The sequence below is a fragment of the Myxine glutinosa genome, chromosome 8, assembly GCF_964187855.1.
Source record: "Myxine glutinosa chromosome 8, kmMyxGlut1.1, whole genome shotgun sequence".
Lineage (NCBI taxonomy): Eukaryota > Metazoa > Chordata > Myxini > Myxiniformes > Myxinidae > Myxine > Myxine glutinosa.
In genome coordinates, this window is record NC_136268.1 from 121,123,045 (window position 1) to 121,139,683 (window position 16,639).

At 42.7% G+C, this 16,639-nt stretch overlaps 1 protein-coding gene across 1 annotated transcript; it reads right to left on the reverse strand.

Moving 5' to 3' along the window:
- Positions 1-5,060: 5,060 nt before the first annotated feature.
- LOC137413188 (mu-type opioid receptor) lies at positions 5,061-14,578 on the reverse strand. The gene is made up of 2 exons (XM_068098589.2): positions 14,522-14,578; positions 5,061-6,710 (listed from the first exon to the last, which is right to left on the reverse strand). The coding sequence occupies exon 2, from the start codon at positions 6,650-6,652 to the stop codon at positions 5,603-5,605; it is 1,050 nt and encodes a 349-aa protein (XP_067954690.2). The 5' UTR covers positions 6,653-6,710; positions 14,522-14,578; the 3' UTR covers positions 5,061-5,602.
- Positions 14,579-16,639: the final 2,061 nt, after the last annotated feature.

Sequence of the window (16,639 nt, forward strand, 5' to 3'; positions counted from 1 at the left end):
TCACGCCAGACCCCCCACCAGCGCGTCGGCTCCGACCGTGATCCGACCCGTGATCCGACCCGTGATCCCGCGCACACGACAGGATCGGTGGCATCAGCGGCCGTCGAGGTCCAGCCCGACGTCCCATGCGGGATCAAGCTCCAGCCAGCTCCGTGCCGTCCTCCCCCCTCCAGCCACACACCTCCTTCCAGCCAATCCACTCTGCAATTCCCCGTGTGAGTCGTCTTTGTTTGTTCTGTCCTGGGTAGTAACGAAGTCTGTATAAGCTAGTAATTTTCACTGTGTCACCTGCGTCTCATGTCCCCTGTAAATAAACGTGACTGCTTTCTTTTTGCTTATGTGTGTAAATAATAATAAACCCAGTTACTCTTCTGTACGTCTTCTTCCTCTTTGCATTCGGTCGCTTTAGAGTTTTCCAGATTGAGTAGCTGTGGCGCGATACGGCCAACGTTTGGGTAAATCGGGTGAATCGGGGAAGAACAGTTCGCCCGCGGTTATACCTCCGCTCGGTAAAAATAACATCCTAATCCGCGGACCGTAACAACAACGGTAATCGGTAACCGCGGACCGTAACATTTCAACATTTTTTGATCGCTTTGTTTATTTTTACAGATGACACCAAACTATTGTTACACTTGGTAAACTTGAAAGTTGCTGCCAGACACGTCTGTCCTCTCAGGATAAAGTAATCGTCTATTAACCCTGCAATTACTTTAACAATTAATTCGTAATTACTATATCATCAGTTGCACTTGTAGGGAGTTATGTAAACGTGTAACACCAGTTAAATGTATTTGGAAGATCACAAATTCATTGAAACTGTTCAACTGCATTCTGTCAAAAAGCAAATACTTTGCGAACAGATTGAAATTCCAAAGCAAATACAGTGTATACCTCTTGATCACATACATTTGCACGTGAAAGCGTAAATTCGTTGCATGCAAATGTACCTGCACTTGAACACACCTGTAGTTTAGACAGCGTACAGACCAGAGGGAAGCATACGTCCATATGATATGAGCATGCACTGTGCATAAGTAAGCAAAAAAGCCAGAGACAAAAAGGGAAATATTTTACATGATATCAAGGTAAACTTCGATAGGTTATCTCTATTTGGTTGAAAAGGTTATTTGTATTTGATCAGTCAGTCCTGAAATGAAATGCAAAATGCTGAATTTTCATCTCCATCTGTTCTTTTAAGTCTATCCTTTCCAATACAACCTGTTTCAATCTAAAGCCCAGATTTCTTGCTTATACTCTCACTGTAATCAGTAGACAACCTAATTGTCAACAAAAAGTTCAGGCCAATTTCTCTCGACATATCTCTTGGACTTAAAAAAAAAAGTGACACTAATTAGTATTTGCTCATCTTTCCACTACTTGCACCCAAGACCATGTTCGACCTGACTTCTAGCATGCAGCAGGGTATACTTGCTCTTCTATGGTGATGCATCCATCCACCAAGATCCCATTTTTGTCCCCCGTCGCACAGCGTAGCGAAAGGGGGACGATGGCTTTCCCCTCCGTCCGTGTGTCCGTGCGTGTGTGCGTGCGGGCGTGCGTGTTTGCGTGCGGGTGTGCGTGCGTGTGGGCGTGCGTGCGTGCGTGCGTGCATAAGCGAAGGACCGCATTCGAATTTGGTGTGTGGGTGCAACCCACGTCAAAATCCAACATGGCCGCCGCCATGTATGTCTGATGCCATGTATGTCTGTACCTTGTGAGATGAATATCTTGAAAAATAAGCGAAGTACCAACTTCTAATCTGGTATGTGGGTGTATCTCGGCATAAGGAAGAATGCGATTGAACATTGGGTCGCCACGTCAAAATCCAAGATGGCCGCCACCATATATATGTCTGAAACTTGTGAGCGAAATATCTCGAAAAAGAAGCGAAATACCAACTTCTAATCTGGTGTGTGGGTGTATCTAGGCACAAGGAAGATCGCTGTTTAAAATTGGGTCGCCACGTCAAAATCCAAGATGGCCGCCGCCATGTATGTCTGAACCTTGTGAGATGAATATCTTGAAAAATAAGTGAAGTACCAACTTCTAATTTGGTGTGTATGTGTATCTCGGCATAAGGAAGACCGCTATTGAAAATTGGGGCGCTACGTCAAAATCCAAGATGGCCGTCACCATATATATGTCTGAACCTTGTGAGCGAAATATCTTGAAAAATAAGCGAAGTACCAACTTATAATCTGGTGTGTGGGTGTATCTCGGCATAAGGAAGAACGCTGTTTAAAATTGGGTCGCCACGTCAAAATCCAAGATGGCCGCCGCCATGTATGTCTGTACCTTGTGAGTGGAATATCTTGAAAAATAAGTGAAGTACCAACTTCTAATTTGGTGTGTGCGTGTATCTCGGCAGAAGGAAGAACGCTATTGAAAATTGGGTCGCACCGTCAAAATCCAAGATGGCCGCCACCATATATATATCTGAACCTTATGAGCGGAATAACTTGAAAAATAAGCGAAGTACCAACTTCTAATCTGGTGTGTGGGTGTATCTAGGCATAAGGAAGAAAGCTATTGGAAATTGGGTTGCCACCTCAAAATCCAAGATGGCGGCCGCCATGTATGTCTGAACCTTGTGAGTGGAATATCTTGAAAAATAAGTGAAGTACCAACTTCTAATTTGGTGTGTGTGTGTATCTCGGCATAAGGAAGAACGCTATTGAAAATTGGGTCGCACCGTCAAAATCCAAGATGGCCGCCACCATATATATATCTGAACCTTATGAGCGGAATAACTTGAAAAATAAGCGAAGTACCAACTTCTAATCTGGTGTGTGGGTGTATCTAGGCATAAGGAAGAAAGCTATTGGAAATTGGGTTGCCACCTCAAAATCCAAGATGGCCGCCGCCATGTATGTCTGAACCTTGTGAGTGGAATATCTTGAAAAATAAACGAACTACTAACTTCTAATCTGGTGTGTGGGTGTATCTCTGCATAAGGAAGAAAGCTATTGGAAATTGGGTTGCCACCTCAAAATCCAAGATGGCCGCCGCCATGTATGTCTGAACCTTGTGAGCGAAATATCATATCATAGCATGTTTTCTGCATCTTCCACTTTGTCAACTCACATCACTTCCCCGACGGGGGACCTAGGCGTAACGCTTGTTATATAATATTCTGGGTTTCCACAAAAAGGATCTTTCATCCTTATTTCCTCCACTACCGAAGGTGGGCAGAAGTTAGGTATTCACGCCTGTTTCTCTGTTTATGAGCACGTTACCTCAATAGGTTATGGGCAGAATCAAGCAAAACTTGGTGGACATGTTGTGTGTGCCACAAGGACGAATTGATTCGATTTTGGTGAGGATCCAAATCCGGATAATAAAATTATTTAACTGATTCTTCATCATTGAGAGATAGGGTCAAAAAACATCGGATAGGTGACTCGACACAATCCTGTCTCTGAGCCCTGCAGACAGTTCCTTCGACCTCATGGCTTGGTTTGTGCTCTGGTATGCATTGTCAGCTGTGAGACCTTATATAGACAGGTGTGTGCCTTTCCAAATCATGTCCAATCAATTGAATTTACCACAGGTGGACTCCAATCAAGGTGCAGAAACATCTCAAAGATGATCAAGAGAAATGGGAGGCACCTGATCCAAATTTCAAGTGTTAGTCAGGTTCACTGTTTTTTCCTTCAAAATTTTGGTAGATTAGCAAAACTATACATTTTTGGAATATTCAGAGCATGAGGAATCCAAAAATTAATGTTTACATTTGCGTCGACACCTTTGCGAAAATGACACTCAGGACAGTGATGAAGATCTGTAAAAGCATATTCCTGAACGGTATAGACCTCATAGATCCTGTGTATAGGACTTATAGTTCAATCTGATACTACCTATAACTTCCTATAACAACCTATAACTTCAAAGGACTTGCAATATCATGTATTAGGTAATACAGTTATATCACAAATATAAAGACAATGGTTTTCAATTACCTTTGTTTTTGCTTTTCTATAATCCTGAGCCCTATTTTGAGGCCTCTATTGGATTCCTTGACCCAGAAAACATAGGATTAGCATATTTAATAAAGTTTCTAGGTTGACTAGAAGCCGAGATCGCGCAAAATATGTATTTTATGGCGGCCATTTTCAAAATCCAAAATGGCGGCCATGCAGGTTTCTGTGCAAATGCCAACATTGATTTACAGATTCTCCATGCTCTGAAGATTCCAAAAATGTACAGGTTTGCTAATCCCAAAATTTTGAAAGAAATTATATTTGTTAACATAGTGAACCTGACTATCTTCATCACTGTCCTGAGTGTCATTTTCGCAAAGGTGTCTATGCAAATGTAAACATTAATTTTTGGATTCCTCATGCTCTGAATATTCCAAAAATGTATAGTTTTGCTAATCTACCAAAATTTTGAACGAAATTATATTTGTTAACATAGTGAACCTGACTATGTCATAGCAAAGGGTATGAATACTTATGTAAATGTGATATTTCAGTTTTTCTTTTTAATAAATTTTCCAAACTTTCTAAAATCCTGTTTTTTCTTTGTCATTATGGGGTATTGAGTGTAGATTGATGAGGGAAAAAAATGAATTTAAACGATTTCAGCATAAGGCTGCAACATAACAAAATGTGATAAAAGTGAAGGGGTCTGAATACTTTCTGAATGCACTGTAAATGAAAATTGCTGTTAAGAGCATTTGTGATTTGTGCAATTTGTGGAATCGTGCACCAAGTTGAGGATGGATACGTTTATGGACATCAGAAGCAAGCTTGCTTCAAGGGTAAGGAAGTGCTGCAATTTGGCCAGAACAGCATGCTGTGGCAAGAGAACAGAGTGTCCTGGAGAGGAAATGGATGAATCGTGGAGGTTGGGGAGATGGTGTGGCGGAAGTAATATTATATGCACAAAAGAAGGCTAAAAGGTTAGGAGTTGTATGAAAAAGCGTCTTATGGTACAAAGTGCTCAGATGGGTACTTATTCGGAGAATGTGAATAAAGCTCCCAGCCTTTGTTGAGGGAAAGGATGAACTGGACAACTTCCTACTCAAAGTTTGAGCATTTTGATGCTAGCAATGGCTGGGGCAGGGCAGATTGCACAACATCACTCAGCACTTTGTTAACTGAAAAAGCATTCAATGTGTATTCCAGGCTGTCAGATGCGGCAGCTGTTGAGATAAGTTAATTTGAAGAGGCGACATTTGAATCATCCAATACCTTGTGGTTGACTTGTTTTGTCCTTGGAGCGAATTACGATGGACACTAAAATAGTACCCTAAGAGAAAAAGGACGACACTTCCAACATTCAATGAACGGGATCAACAAAAGGTGATCACCGGTGTTGAAATATCAAATTGAAAATAAAAAAGCATAACCTGAAAAAATTCTCCCATTAAAAGTAACCATTGGTGACTCACAAGAAGATTCAATAAATACATAGTGGATGAATATCGGCTTGAAGTGGATGAATATCGGTTAAAATGCAAGATTGTTCAGCCATGTGCCCGAGATTCCTGGTTCTAAGACCCTGAAACGAACCTTCTGGACCTTTAAGTCGATTAAGACAGTCAATGCACTGGTAAAACTCAATTTTCTGATGCCTAACGATCATATTTTGTTGCTCAAGAATCAAAGCATTCATTTTGTTTGGTATTCAGGTTTTGACAAGTCTTTCTTGTCAATAGACAAGAACAGTGTCGCCCCAACAGACATTTCAAACTTTTCCGGAAATTAGGGCTGACAAACGCGTACAGGATTGGATTAATGCAGCTGTTGCTGTATGCCATAAAGATGGCAAGTTCTCGGTATTGTAAAAATATTTTGCTGCACAAGGAGAGCGGAAGAAAACAATAATGATCACACACGCTATGAATAATTGCGAGCAAGTGGAAGGGCAGCCAGCAAATTACAAATACAATAACGATTGTTATCAATATATAGAGCGAACGGCGATACCTTGTGACTGAGGTCTGAGTGTGTACGTTGCTGCGTTGCTGCAACAGTTTTTGTATGATCATCGATGACATGATGCCAATGAACAGCACTGGTAGAATGAAACCGAGAATGCTTTTCACAAAGGAATAAACTGGAAGATTTTCTCTGCCAAACAAATCTGAAGAACAAGTTGATTTGCTACCGTTATTCGAATAACGATACTCGTCGACTTCCAAAACGTGAGGGGGAATTGATGGAAAAGCTGCAAACACCCAAAGAGAAACGGCCACTACCCGTGCCCGGGTAATTGTTCGCCAACGAGGAGCTGCAAATGGCCAGACCACGGCGATGTAGCGATCAACGCTTAGGGCAGAGAGGGAGAATACACTGGTGTAGAAGCTGTGCATGGTCACGAAAGAACAACATTTGCACCACAATCTTCCAAATGTCCAGGATTCCCAAACTTTTTCAAAGGCAAAGAATGGTAGTATGCAGAGCAGGAGAATATCAGCACCCGCAAGGTTTCCAATGTAGACGGACGTCACATTGCATCTGAATGGATTGAGGAGACACGCGACCAGCACAACTGCATTTGCCGGAACTCCAAGAGAAACGATGAAGAGGTACAGGGCTGCGGTTGCATTTCCTGAGAGTAGAAGCGACGCTCCAGGTTTTTCTGTCAGGTTGCTTGATGATGTTAAGATGAATTTTGGGCATTCGCCATCCTGGCTCCCCATCTGCTCTTGGGGTATGTGGGACTTCTCCGAGCTGGAGAACCTCTGTTGATACGGCAAGCTTGCAGCAAAGAGAACAAAGCATTTTTCATTATTCAAAATATCCAGCAATTTCTGCAACTAATATATTCACAACCAAATCTTGTTCGGACCATATAAGAAGTGTTCATATGACAAAATTTGTGAACTCTGTTCCTAAAATTGAAGCTAAACTCCATCAACAACAACAACACAACAGGCATTTTAAGGCCATTTTCCCTGCAAGAGCGGGGGTTAGCCTTGCGGTCCCCATGACAAACTTCTCCATTTTGCCCTATTTTCTGCATCTCCCCTTGTTCACCCCCTTGCCCGCATTTCTTCTTCGACCATCTTTAGCCAAGTCTTTCTTGGTCTTCCCCATCCTCTACTTCCTTCTACATTCCTTTCCATCACTCTTCTCAAACAGTCACTTTCATCCTTCCTCAACACATGACCAAACCATCTCAAACTGTTTATCTTCACAGCATCCATCACAGGCTCTATTCCCATCATCTTTCGCAATTCATCATTTGTCTTCCTCTCTCTCAACGATACTCCATACATCCACCGAAACATTCGCATTCCACCCTTTCCAGCCTTTGTTGCTGCTCTACGTTCATTACCCATGTCTTGCTCCCATAAATCATAGCACTTTTCACACATGCAGCATACACCTTTCCCTTCAGCTTCAACGACACTCCCCTCCTCGTCAGCACGCCACTCAGTTCCCGAAACTTCTTCCATGCACATCTCACTGCCTCTAGCAACCATTGCCGAGTCTGATCCACCTTCTCCATTCAGCATGTCTCCTAGGTAACAAAATGTTTTCACACCTTCCAGCTTCACGCCGTCTCCAAGATCCAACTCAACATTTTCTCCATCTGCAGCTTCCTCTGTGCACACCTTACACTTGAATGTAGCTGCCACACTGGTTAATGACCATCTCAAACCACTACATTTTTGATGAACCCACTCAGCGCACATTGTACATTGAATGGAATTCACTCCGACGCCCTTCCTGCACACAGCACATGGCACTTCCCAGTTCTTTCCACCTCACCACATGTTTTACCACTTGCCATCACCTTCATTTTTCCGATATTCACCTTCAGACCTTTTGTCTCCATACATTCCTTCCACTTGTTCATCTTCTCCTTCAGTCCATCCATACTTTCTGCAATCAACACCATATCATCTGCATACAACAACTCCCACGGTAAACCCTCCTTTACGTTCCGAGCCAGCACCTCCATCACAGCGACAAAAAGTAGTGGACTTAGTACCGACCCCTGATGCACTCCCACCTTCATGGCTTCACCTCAAACTCACCACTGTTCCCATCCTTCGTCCTTACAGCTGTGCACGCTCTTTTGTACATTGCCATCACGACTCTGATCAACCATTCCTCCACTCCTAACTTCCTCAATGCCCATGTCAATGCTTTGCGTGGAACCCTATCGAATGCTTTCTCCAGATCAACAAACCCAAGAAACAACTTCTTCCTCTTCTCCATGTACTTCTCCTGCAACTGCCTCACAATGAAAAGTGCATCTGTAGTTCCTCTTCCTGGCATAAATCCAAACTGCATTTCGTCGATCTTCAGTTTCTTCCCTATCCTCCTCTCCAACACCCTTTCCAATACCTTCATTCCATGCTCCAATAACTTTATCACTCGGTACGAGCCACACTCCAGAGGGTTACCTTTCCCCTTGTATAGAGGGACGAGGGTACTCAGTTCCCAAATCCACTGGAATGTGGCCTTCTTTCACCACCAGATTACAGATCTCGGTCATTCTCTTCACACCCCAACTTCCTGCTGCCTTCAACATATCTCCCACAACTCCCGTCGGCCCTCCCGCTTTTCTACCCTTCATTGCTTTTATCGCTTCCTCAACTTCCTTCTCAGTTATCTTCTCTGCCGGTCCTAAAACTGGGTTACTTTCTATGTTGCCATCCCATTCATTCTCTGCATTCAACAGTATTTCCATATATCTGTTCCATATTCCTTTAATTCTATCTGGGTCCACAACGATTTGTCCCACTTCATCCTTCAAGCAACTCACCCCCATCACATCACACCTCTCTTTCACTATCTGGTTTGCAATCCTGAATACCACTTTCTGACCCTCTTCCAAATCCAAGCGTTCTCCGAACATTTTCCTACATGCCTCCTGCGCCTTTGCTACCTCTTTCTTTGCAGCCTTCTTGGCTGCCTTATAATTTCCATGCTCTGCCTTTTCTGCCCCCATACCCTTCGCCTTCTGACACTCCCTGAACTTCTTCCTCTTCTCCTCAATCTTCTTTCCAACTTCATCATCCCACCACCATGTTTCCGAGTGCCTCGGTGGTCCTTTTGTCCATCCACACACCTCACCAACGGCTCCCAACAGACTATCTTTCATTGACATCCAACCACTATCAAGCTCAACCACATCATCCTCTACCATACCCAGCCTCTCTTTTAATGCCTCCCTCACTGTCACCTCTTTCAACCTCCACACCTTCATTCTCGGTTGGTACTTCACCCGCCGAGCTCTCCTCGCACCTTTCACTCTTATGTCGCCGACAACCAAGTGGTCCTGTGATACAGCCTCCTCCCCCTGGATCACCTTTGTGTCCTGGAGGTGCCCCCTATCTCGCCTCCGCACCAGCAGGTAGTCAACGATTGTCGTCGACCCACCTGACGTGTATGTAACAAGCTCATTATCCTCTTTCTGGAACTGAGAATTACAAATCAACAAATCAGCTCCATCAGCAAACTCCAAAATCCTTTCCCCTTCTCAATTTCTCACACCATATCCGTAACCCCCATGAACTCCCTCAAAACCGTCCATACTCCTTCCCACATGTCCATTTAGGTCTCCTCCTACCACAACAACTTCCTCATCTTTCACGTTTTCCATCAGCTTCTCTATCGCACAACAGAACTTGTCCTTCTCTTCATCGCTCCGACCAACCTGCGGAGCATATCCCGAGATGACGTTCACCAAGAGCTTTCCAATCATCATTTTCACCATCATCAACCTTTCACTCACTCTAGTCACACTCACCACACTGTCTACAAACTCCTCAGAAAACAGGACACCAACACCATTCACTCCCTCCGGGCACCCTTGCCACACAAACTTGTATGTCTGTCCCTGCCTACCCTTCACCATTCTCACACCACTTCCCTTCCATCTCGTCTCCTGCACACAACATATGTCCACTCTTCTTCTGACCAATACTTCCACCACTTCTCCTGATCTCCCTGTCATTGTCCCTACATTCCATGTCCCAAACCTCAGAAACCGATCTCCACGTCGTGCATCAGACGTTTCGTCATCATAAATGGAGTGATTTCCACCCTTGCTTCGATCGGGTTCCCCACCTTGAGTTTTGACGAGAGGGAGTGGGGTCTCCCGCGGGGTATTTCGGGCTGCACCCTGCCCATATGTAGTTGTAATTGTCATGGTTCTCTTTTTGAGGCAATGTTTTTATGGCCGGATGCCCTTCCTGACACCAACCCTTTTAGTCGCCTGTTACGACACGCAGGGATTCGGTGTACCTATTATAACCTGGGGTACACACCAGGCATAGTACCTAAGCTAAACTCCATCAATGTTGCTTAACTTTCCTTCCATGTATCTCCTCAGCATTTATAATAGAATTGGCTTCGTGAGTTTCTCATTCGATGCCATGAGAGAGTCATATCGGACACTGTGAGGGGCATTGCAACGTTTATCCTTGAACAAATGCATCCTAGAATGGAATTTATTGACATCCAATTAAAATGAACCAAAACTAAAAATTTCACCAAACAACATTTTGATTGCCTAAACCACGTTGGGAACGAGTTTGAGGTGTGATAGTTTTTCTACAAGTTTGATCTCAAACTGCAATAAGTAACTCAGACTCACCCTAAAAGTTGCTATTTGAGAGCAACAATAGCGTACGGCTCTTACTCTCAGACCACATTGAGGGCGCACATGTACGGGCTGGCAGAATGGCCGAGAGGTACGCCCATTCACCTCGAAGCTGTCTAGCCAGGTGTCGAATCTGGACCTAGCTATAAACTGTCATCCGGGTGTTTCACAGGGAGGGTGATTCATCAATGTGTGTGCCATACCTAGAAAAGACGTTAAACTGAGACATCCCGTCTGCTGGCATTAGTCGGTGGACGTTAAAGATCCCACGGTGTCCTTAGCAAAGACTGTGCGAGCTGTTACTGCCACCTTGAACAAATTCCAAATTCCTGCCCTAACCTGTGGACCACATTGCATCAGTGGCACAGCCACACCCTCAGCCAACCATGCTACCCTGCACCTCGTGCTGCGCATATGGGAAAAGCAGATGAGCATGTACAAAGCATTCTGTAAAGATGTGCACAGGTAACTGTAAAGACAAATGCAGGGCAAGTCAATGTTACTAACGCTCCAAAGTTGAAGTTGCAATAACATTTCACAATCGATACTGATCTGCACATCAATTTGCAATATTAGCAAGGTGGTAGAGCATTTGACAAGCAACGCAGATCCTCACTGGTGTGTAGAGCTCTTGATTTAAATACAAAATCCATAACGTCGGATTATTTCTACGCAATACTGCGTGTATGTGACGTAGCATTTTTCAAATTTTTTTTTGAATGAACGATATCGATTCCATTGGATCTCGATCATGCGGAAAACACTCTCAGAAATGCATGTTGCTAACTTGGGCATCATCCTCATTTAAGGTGTATAAAAATCAGCTTATGGTTCAATTACACTTTAAAAAACATTTTTTTAAATGAGACTATTTCGTTGTCTCAAATTTTGCCTAAGTTTGCCCGGGCATGCTCACCGAGCCTGTTCTCCAAGGTGTGCTTGCAAGGCTTGAGAGAAATGCTGTCAACGTTTTATCAACAAAACAATTTCCTGTGGCTGCAGATGCCGCACATAATCCGTGCATTCATCGCTTGTTATAGCAAAGTTAGACAACTCTGTTTAAATTTCATTTTTGGAAAAGAAATAGATCTCTTAAATCATAGGCAATCTTTTGTCATCCTCAATTCAGACCCATGATATTTTTTACCCCCATTAATCGTTCCGGACTCATTGGCATAATGGTTAGCGCACCTGCTCTGAGTCTGGGAGCTCGGTGGTTCAAACCCCTTTAATTTAACCCAACCATCTTGATAGTTTCAGCGTTTCCTCCCCTCCTCAGTCACCTCTTTTCCTGGTCATTTCTTCCCCTGGTGTTTAAAAATCCGAAAATAAAAAGCTTTCAACTTGCCGCCATAAAAGGAATCAATTAGCACTGACGTTTTAGGCCTTACCTTTGTCCTTTTGCTCCGAGGAAGGGTAAGGCCCGAAACCTCAGTACTCTGTTTGCTTTTACGATGGAAAATTTTAACCTTTTTATTTTCATAAATTTTATTCTCCTGTGCCACCTCCATCAATGGAGGGGTTCCCACACACACATTCATCAATGGAGGGGTTCCCACACACACACTCATCAATGGAGGGGGCATCTTCCGACGCAGATCGCAAGTACTGTGCGGGAATTTGCAACTTCCTTTCCCCTGATGATTGTCCCACTGTCAGTTCTATATTTTGCTCTTCCATGAGTCTCGCTTCTGTAAGAAAAAAAATGCAGGATCTTTGGAACGTTTCCATAGATTATGTTAGATTTAAGAATGAACGATGTACTACGTTTAAAGTGCATCTGTGTGTGGACTGGCTCACTGACACAGACCCATTACATAAACAACTCTGCCTCCCTTGGGGAATGGACCAGACTAATTACAAGCGGATGTGGACTCTAAGTTATATAACACTCCCATGAACAACATACACATACATACATACATACATACATACATACATACATACATACATATACATACATACAAACATATTCATACAAACAAACATATACACACATAAATACACATACATTCATACATACATACATTCATACACATACATACATACATTCATACACATACATTCATACACATACATACATACAATCAAACACATACTGTACATACATACATACACATTCATACATACATACATATACATACATAAATACACATGCATTCAAACATACACATTCATACACACATACATATACATACATAAATACACATACATTCATACATACATATGCATACATACATATACATGCCTACATACATACATATACATACATAAATACACATACATACATATACATACATACATACATATACATACATACATATACATTCATACATACACATACATACATACATACATATACATACATACATACATACATACATATACATACATAAATACACATACATTCATCCATACATATACATATACATACATATACTTCCATACATACATACATACATAAATACATATACATACATACATACATACATACATATACATACATAAATACACATACATTCATACATACATATACATATACATACATATACTTCCATACATACATACATACATAAATACATACATATACATACATACATACATATACATACACATACATACATACACATTCATACATACATACATACATACATACCTACATACACATACTGTACATACCTACAAACATACATATACATACATAAATACACATACATACATACATACATACATACACATTCATACATACATACATACATACACATACTGTACATACATACATACATACATACATACAAACATAAATACATACATACATACACATTCATACAAACATACATATACATACATAAATACACATACATTCATACATACATACAATCATACACATACTGTACATACATACTCATACATACATACGTACATATACATACATTCATACATACATACATACACACATACATACATACATACACACATACATATACATACATAAATACACATACACTCATACATACATGCATATTACATACATACATATGTAACACACATGTACAACATTCATGAGAATGCTTTCATATCCTCGTGCCAATCCAGTATGATGTACTGAAAACAACAACAGGGAGTTTGAAGTTTGTTTGTTTCCTAAAGCATTTACTATCGGATGTAATTTTAAAATACCATTTGTAAACAAAGGGTTGAGTTAGTGTTTGTGGAGCCAGTACAGGAATGATAGACCAAATGACCTAAACCCCAACAGGAGACCCATGAATGAAAGACTACAGGAATGAAACGAACCCTCCTCCTCTGACACCATTCCCCTTTTAGGTTGTTAATTTTAGCTCATCCACTTGTCCCAAGTCTTTCACGATCGGGTTGGTTAGGTCTGACGCAAGACTCGAGCTGATAAAGGCATGAACTTGTAATTAGTTCAGGATGCTGGCGATAACTCGCCGACTCGATTAATCTTCTTGTTGTGCAACGCCCTCCCTGTGATGTATATTGTTGGTAGTTGTATCGGGAATCGAATGCAGACGAGACAGCTCAAAGGTAAGTATGTTACCTATGCTAAGAACAATAGTAAATAAACAAAACAGTAAATACAACACAATTATATGAGTAAGTGAATAAGACCTTCAGGTCGACGTGATCTAATTGGTCTATTACAGGAGGAAACACCATATTTGAAATAAAAATGAGAAAACGTTTTTTGTTCTTTTTTTAAACAGGTAAATTCAAAGATTTAACATTTATATTTCTCTCTTTATCTTGCAATTGCAAATTGATTTATGTGTCCGTTTCAAACCATTTATAAACCTTTTAGCTGAACAGTCATGACATGTTTAACTCGTTTAAACACTGAAGTGTCTGTCGAAGAGAGGCAGGAAAGAGAAAATACAAAGATACAGTGAAACAAAGATAAATGTGGAAGAGTATCGGAGTTCTTTACCTGCACGGATCCTCTAAAAGCACAAGCGGTTTGGAACGGACAGCACAACAAGCTGAGGGCTGTGACCGCAGATCCTCCTGGAACAGTCAACCTCACAAATCAGGCCACACCCACAATACAAAAAAACGTTTCATCCCATTTCTCAGAAAAGGCTCCTTCTGTCACATCGTATAAAAGTATTGTTGCGGAAATGAGGATTGTGTTTTTTTATTGTGTGTATTATTATTATTGCTTTACTCTGAGCCCTCCTCGCTCCAGTGTGTATAAAGGTCAAAGGGCGTCCCGGTAGTTAATTCCATAAAGCATACATTGAAGGACACTATAATATCCCTGTTCAGTAGTTTAAATCCTTATTATGTGTTTTAGGGTAAGGCCTTGTCTTCCATTAAAATGACACTCCATTGCACCAAGTGAAAAAGATAGATTCCCTTCATTCTTCATTCCCATTCCCAAAAACCTCCATTTCCCCTTTCGTCATGGTCAAGCCTCAATTTGCCAATTACATCCCCTCCAAGTCTCCATTGCCAACTGCACTGGGCAGTTGGCCAGTTTGTTACAGCTGTGGGTTGTTTTCGCCCCAAAGCCGCCATTGAACATGTGCTCGGGTTGGGGAAGAAAGGCATGCATGCCCGCCCGTCGTCATCAAGGGCGGAGCCAGAGGGTCGCGCGACCAACCAGGGCCGAGGTGAGCACACCGATGGGCGTGTCCTAAAAGCCGGCGGCTTAATCGCCGGAGGCGCAAAAGGTGCGCGCGCAAGAAGTTGCGAGGAGGTCCATGACAAGAGCAGAGCTGAGTCGTCAGAGCTGAGTTGTGTGGTTTTGGGAAAGAGCTGGGTTGGTCATCAGTGGTGGTCAGTGGTTGCGTTGAGTGGTCAGTGGTTGTGTTGAGTTGTCGGTGGTGAGGAGTGATTGAACCAAGAGGAAGAGTTGGACCAAGAGAGAGAGAAAGAGTGGTTGGACCAAGAAAGAGAGAGGAGAGAACCCGTCACACCAGACCCCCCACCAGCGCGTCGGCTCCACCAAGCAGCTCTGACCCGTGATCCCACGCACACGACAGGATCGGTGGCATCAGCGGCCGTCGAGGTCCAGCCCGACGTCCCGTGCGGGATCAAGCTCCAGCCACACACCTCCTTCCAGCCAATCCTGCCTGCAATTTCCCCATTCGTGTACGTGAGTTTGTTCTGTTTGTTTTGTCCCTGGGAATAAATTAAGACTGCATAGGATAAGCTAGTAATTTTCACTGTGTCACCTGCTGTTTCAATGTTCCCTGTACATAACCGTGACTGCTCCTTTTGCTTGTGTGTGTAAATAATAAAACCCGTTACTCTTCTGTACGTCTTCTTCTTCCTCTTTACATTCAGTCGCTTTAGAGTTTTCCATATTGAATATCTGTGGCTCGATACGGCCAACGTTCGGGTGAATCGGGTGAATCGGGTGAATCGGGGAAACTGTTAGGCCGCGGTGCCATCCGCTCAGCAAACATAACATCCTTAACCGCGGACCATAACAATTGGTGTCTGGGAGTGAGATTCGGGGCCCGAACCAAATTTTTAAAATATCTAGAAAAAATTTGGTCAAAATTTGGAGCGGCCGAAATTTGGTTTGTTTTAAAGAAAAAAACCCGAATTTTGAAATCGCGCCATGGCTGGTCAAGGCGATCGGATGCAGGTGGGTGAGCTAGAGGAGGGGTTAGGAGTAACCCAGGATCAGAGGGACGAAGTAGAGGAGAACATTGGCAATGTGGTTGAGGAGGTTTCAGGCGCGCAAAATGGCCTCCTCGCGCACGTGGGTGTAGCGGCACCAAATTTTGCCGCGCCCGTGACCGTAGCAGCGGCCGCAGCACCAATGAACTGGGGCCTATTCATGCAGCAGATGCAGGCCTTCATGGTCAAGGCGGATGAGGAGAGGGAAGAGAACAGGGGGATGAGAAACCAAATTGTAGGAATGGGAAACCAAATGGAAGGGATGGAAAGCAGAATCAAGGATGAAGCGAGGGGTACTAGTGAGCAATTAAGAGACGGGTTAAACAATATGGGAAATAAATTTGAGGGTTTAGACAATAATTTTAAGGGGTTAGACAAGAAATTTGAGGGTTTAGACAATAATTTTAAGGGGTTA